The sequence below is a fragment of the Gekko japonicus genome, unplaced genomic scaffold (genome assembly GCF_001447785.1).
Source record: "Gekko japonicus isolate JY-2015 unplaced genomic scaffold, Gekko_japonicus_V1.1 scaffold1641, whole genome shotgun sequence".
Lineage (NCBI taxonomy): Eukaryota > Metazoa > Chordata > Lepidosauria > Squamata > Gekkonidae > Gekko > Gekko japonicus.
The window spans coordinates 90,206-96,205 of record NW_015159759.1 but is presented as its reverse complement, the minus strand read 5'-3'; the positions used below and the strand labels follow the sequence as shown (position 1 = coordinate 96,205).

The window sequence follows — 6,000 nt, the reverse complement described above, 5'->3', positions numbered from 1 at the left end:
AGCACATCCTTAGCTAAACAAGAATACTAGTTTCATAGTATCTTCACAGTGAGCTTGGTCAGTCCCTGTGAGGCAAAGCACCCTAACTGCCCTCAAGGGATAACATGATTATTAGCAGGCCTGCTCCGGCTTACAGGTATCCATAGTTTGGGCCTTACTGCTGATACCATCCTTATCTCTTTCAAGGCCAGATTCAAGTATGTGGTAATTAGTTGTGAGAACCTGTGCTTGATTGGCAAACTCCAGAGGATGGCGGAAGACAGGAGGGCCTGGCGTGATGTGGTCCACGGGGTCGCGAAGAGTCGGTCTCGACTGTGCGACTGAACAACAACAAAGTGCTCAATTGTGTAACTAGATGGGAGGGGGAAGTTCGGAGTGGATGAGTTCCATCAAGCAAGATCCCTGATTGGATCCCAGAGACCACCTGGTGCCAGAGGGCAAAGGACTATAATAAGCCTAAAGGCCTTATTAAAGGCTAACACGCTGTAATATGTTATACTACAAGGAAAGAAAAAGAAGAGGAACACAAAACGTAACCCAAGAATTATGAATTAAGAAACTAAAAGATACAAATAGGACACCCCAATCTTAAATCAATAGTTATAGAGCATTAACGTACAGAAAATACAGGTTATCAGAAAGACATCTATTTATTACAAATTATTTTAAAAGTTATAGGCCCAAATGCAGTCTCAACAAGAATTAAAATCATACAGTATTCATAAACAGGACCTTATGTGACTCAACGCATTTCAGCCAACTGGCCTTCTTCTCTGGTTAAGCATAAATAATACATGTAGGCTCAATGTTGCAATAATAAAACAAAGTATTAATCAATATAGGACCAAGTGAAAATTATAATAATTAGCAGTGGTCCAAAGCTAAGGTGTACAATAGAGGCCTCATACGATATCGCCTTGTGTCCTAATCGGCTGCATAGAAGGTACTGCAATAATAAGCCTTCCTATTTCAAATGCAGTCTAGAGTTCATGTGTCATAATAGTGTGTAGAAGTACATTCCGCTGGCTTTCATCATAACATTGATAAAAAAATTCAGTTCCACTAAAAATCAGGAGACAGTATTGTTTTTAAGTATCAGTATCTATATATCAGTATATATCAGTATATATCAGTATATATCAGTATATCTATATATCAGTATCAGTATCTATATATTGATGGCCAAGATGCCCCCTCTGTGCAGATATTTAATTCCGCACATCGAGGGCACTTGGGGGGCAAAGAGATTTTCCTGCACACTTGGTGCACTCCCCAGGTGTGCAGAAAAATCTGAAAAGTTTTAAAAACTATACGGGGGATACATAAAACCCCCCCAAAGTAAAAGAGCATTCCCTATGCATGTGCAGAGAATGCTCTGGGAACTCTATGGCATGACTGGCAGCTGGGAGCCCCTCAGGCCTCGCCGCCAGTGCCCGGGGGGGGGGAGATCAGCAGGCCTGGTGGCTAGGAGCCACTCAGGACTCGCTGCTGGTGCTGGGGAGGAGCGGGGGAAGATCGGGCCCGACAACTGGGAGCTGCTCAGGTCTCAGTGCTGGGGGGGTGGGGGAAGATCGGCAGGCCTGGTGGCTGCTCAGACCTCACCATTGGTGCCCGGGGGGGGGGGAAGATTGCCACCAGTGCCCGGGGGGGGGGGAGAAGGCTTACCTGCAGCCGCTTCCTCCTCAATGCAGAGCTGTTTCTCCCCCCCACACACGAGTATCGCAGGTCCCACCTCTTGTCTACATATCTAATTCCCAACTGGGCCCCCCATGTGCGGATACTTATTTCCACAGATAGGGAGCACACGGAGGATAAAGAGATGTTTCTGCACACTTGGGGTGCAGACCCAGGTCTGCAGAAAAATCTTACATCTTTTAAAAACTTTACAGGGGATGCTGAAATCCCCCCCAAAGTAAAACAGCTTCCTCTGCACATGTGCACAGAACAGACTTACTCGGGCAGAGGGAACTACTGGCATGAGAGGCTGTTGCCTTTCGCCCCCTTCGCCTCTTTCCATCAGCACTCAAGCAGGATTGGCACCTGAAAAACCAGGGCCTTCCTTCCCTTCTCTCCTTTATGGCCCAGTTACCAGTCACCACGAGTTTAATTTAGTCTGGGTCCCGACCACTGCATCATACACTGAGGTGGAGTCGGACTCTGTTAGGAGGAGGAGGGAGAGGAGGGGGGGCACCTTCCCCTCACCTCCCTCATCCAGGTTGGAGTCTGCTGTAATGCTACTTCGCTTGGAGGTCTTCCATTTCTGGGCCGCCACAACCGGCCATTCTCCTCTGCCAGCGAGTGCTGGCACTGGCAGAGCAAAGGCAGGCAGACGAGGCCTGCAAGGACATGCAGGTGCAGGAGGGCAAACAAGGCTGTGTTGCCATGGTGATGGGAGGAGGCTACTGCTTGGAACATTTATTGGGAATCTTCCTCTGCCTCCTCTCTCCTCACCCAAACAGTGAGGATAAAAGGCACCCTCCCCGGAATATTAACTGGAGTACCTTTTCTATAGAGAAAGGGAGGGGAAGAAGCATGAAAAGCCCCTCTAGATCAGGTCATACAGTCTAGCAACTGTCCAACAGAAATACATTAATGGGTAGGATCCTTTGCAGTACTCTGAAGAAGCTGCTAGAGCCGCCCCACATACACCCCACCTGCTACCACAGGGACCACCCAGGCACCACTGCCAGCTCAAAGGTAGGGAAATAGAAGAGAGAAAGGGGAATATGGGGGGTTATTGGCTTGGGGGAGAGAAAGTAGGATTAGGTTGGGAGGAAAAGAGAAGGGGAAAGATGAAGGGGTACTGGGGTGTGAAGAGGGGGGTAGGTGGGAAGAGAACAAGGGCGGGGGGTGAGTGAATGCCAAGGGTGGGGAATAGGTGGGAAGAAAGCAAGACTGGGGGTGAGTGAATATGAAGCGTGTGCCAAGGGTGGGGATAGGTGGGAAGAGAGCCAGGGTGGTGGGTGAGTGAATGCTAATGGTAGGGGTGTAGGTGGGAATACAGCAATGGTGGGGGGTGAGTGAATGCCAAGGGTGGGGAGTAATGGAGTGCCAAGGGTGGGGGTGAGTGAATGCCAAGAGTGAGGGTAGATAGGGAGATCAACAAGAGTGGTAAGTGAGTGGAGTGTCAGTGGTGGGGGGTAGTTGGGAGATCAGCAAGGGTGGGGATTGAGTGGGGTACAAAGGGTGGTAGGGGATAGGTGCAGAGAGCTGCAAAGTGAGGGTAAGTGAAGTACCAGTGGTGGGTGGTAGGCGGGGAGAGTAGCAAGGGTTGGGTAGACTGATGGAGAAAATGTGGGGTGGGGCAAAAGAGATGAGGGTTAGATTGACAGATAAGAGAAACGGGAGAAAGGAGTGAAATAGGGGGCAGGTTGACAGATAAAGAAAATGGGAAGGGGGGAATGAGGAGTAGGTTATCAGAGAACGGGGATAGATTGACATAGAAGGGATGGGGGCAAAAGAGATAGGGGTAGATTGACAGATAAGAGAAAGGGGAGAAAGAGAGGGACGATTTACAGAGAAAGAGGAAGAGGGAAGGAAGTAAAGAGGGGGAAGGGATTCACCCTCTCCACAAGTTTCTTGTGGATCTCCAACTGTATAGCATATTTCACACAGAAGCTTCTTCCACGTACATATGGTTAGGATCAAGATGAAACATAAACAAATAGTTCTCAAGCATAAAAATGAAATCTAAGAAGTTGCTGTTTGAAAAAACAAACAGAATGGTTAAGCCACATTCATGGTAATGGATTAGAATTAGCAAATGTCTTTACCTTTCATCTGTAAGCCAGGACTCCATCGAATGATTAACTCCAAATGCATTTTTCTAAAACAGACTAAGTTTGCTTTAATACATATATGCTGTTAAACAAAACAATCCTTACTTTTGACGTATAATTTTATAATATCTAAATATCAGCCTCTTCCATATGGATCAAGATCAAATCCCTCAAACACATTTTAGCATACATACTCTGTATTTACACCAAAAGACATGTCATTTCAATTCACCTTAAGATCTCTTTTTAAATTCACAAATGTATTAATTATTTTTACAGCAGAAAAAAACTGCTTTTGCCTAAATCATGCATGGCTAGGGTTATACACATCACAAATTATCGTCAGAAATCAGAATAAAAATCTACATCAGTTATTTATTTATTCACTTCATTTATACCACAACTTTGTCCCCATGGGGGCAAAAACTCTGCCGGGGGGGTTCCACTTTTCCCACCCCATGCATCTCCCCTAACCTGTACACCGTTTTGTGATGCTCACTGATCTGTGCTATTTTCGTTGCTCTCAACAAAAGTTAGTATACAGATTTTGCTTCTGGAACTTTTCAATAGATGTGATCTCTGCACATCAGATTACCTCTGTGGACAGTGCCCATGTACATTCCCCAATACTAATAGTCCTATTTACCTGTACAGGGGTAGTTCTTGGGAGCTTCTCTGTTTGATACTGTCTGAGCACTGCATTTTGGTTCTGATCTGAAACACATAAATCTCATAACCTGAAACAGACAAATTATTTCTTTTGACAGACAGCTGCAGCCTGGTATTTTGAATAATGCATTTACTTTATCAACTCATTAGTTCAAAAGAATCCAACAATTTATCTAGATCATATTATTCAGTTCTTTCACACTTATACTATTCTCCTTACATGTATGGATCCTACCTTCTGAAAAGTCTTTAATAGAGAATTCTTGTCAAAAACCTTTCTGACATGCAGATACTTTTTTCAATGCCATCCTAGGTGGACGAACATACTTTTGAGCCTACTGACTTCAATGGACTCAGAAAGGTGTAACTGTCTAGGACTGCACTGTGTCTACTATACTGCCTATGACTATAGTCTCAATACTACAAGCTTATCAGGAATAAAAGTTAGTTTCGCAGACCTTTTATGTCTTGGATCAGTTTTTTTTTAAAAAACTGGTGCGCCATTGATCACCTTCTATTTACCATCTTGGGAAACAGATCTTACTACATTGCAGGATTGTAATTACAGTCTGCACTTTAACACTTGAAAAATCTTTTCAATTGTCTAGTTTGAAAACTTAGGGCAATTAACAAAGCTTTCCAAAACATTCTCTTCTGCCACAGAAAGACATTTTTATACAATAAAAATATTGACTATGCTTATCAAAATGACATAATCTACTCAAACACACAAAAGAGCATGGATTTTAGCATCAGTTAATGTGCAACTTACTCAGATCTCGCGAAGCTTCTGTTGCCATTTGATAATTTTAGCTGACAGGTTTCCAACTGATTCCCTCCCTCCAGCAGAAGTACAAAATCTGCAGAAACCAAATAAATATAACTTTCAAACATTATATTAATTTACTTGTATTATCATTTTTAACTTTAACTCTCTTCAGGATTTGGAAATGTTCTGTTCTTAGCATGTAGTGCAAAGCATTCTACTTTTTTATATACAAACATTTCCACATATGCTATCAGAAGTTGTAGAGAAAGCTTTCTCATCTATATTTTGAGGCTCCAATTCATTTTATAAAATTTAGAGCACTGATAGTTTCCATGATTCATTCAGACACTAATGAAACACTCAGCTATCATATTTCTTTAAAAATGTAGCTAAAGAACTCATAGTACAGCCACAGGTAGAAATCCATAGAATGTTGAAGGGCACACTCCAGAACCACTGACTGAAAAGACCTTGCAATAATTACACAACATCCCTTTATTGATTTGTTTACTAAAGAAAAACACTAGAAAAAAACCTGCAAGAATTTTGACATTATTCTGTCAATTGTTGGAATGACTAATCAGAGCCTTAAATAATAAGCTGGAACGTAAAGGAAAGCTCTATAAAAGGCCTCAAGCCCCCAAAGTCCAAATATTTAAACATATATAAGTACAATCTTATGCAGTACTGAATTCCATGAGTTTAGATTGGAGTAATTCTGCATAGGATTGCACTGTCAGTATTCTGCTGATTACATCTCTACAGACCAAACTCAGTGTATTT

At 43.1% G+C, this 6,000-nt stretch overlaps 1 protein-coding gene across 1 annotated transcript in view; it reads right to left on the bottom strand.

Moving 5' to 3' along the window:
* The window catches only part of SCLT1 (sodium channel and clathrin linker 1), a 77,662-nt gene that overhangs the window by 70,635 nt on the left and 1,027 nt on the right, over positions 1 to 6,000 (bottom strand). The window contains exons 2-4 of the mRNA XM_015405951.1: positions 5,221 to 5,308; positions 4,426 to 4,493; positions 3,774 to 3,826 (exon numbers count right to left, since the gene is read on the bottom strand). Of these exons, the coding sequence (XP_015261437.1) occupies positions 3,774 to 3,826; positions 4,426 to 4,493; positions 5,221 to 5,248 (149 nt within the window). The 5' untranslated portion in view covers positions 5,249 to 5,308. The remainder of the gene's footprint in view (positions 1 to 3,773; positions 3,827 to 4,425; positions 4,494 to 5,220; positions 5,309 to 6,000) is intronic.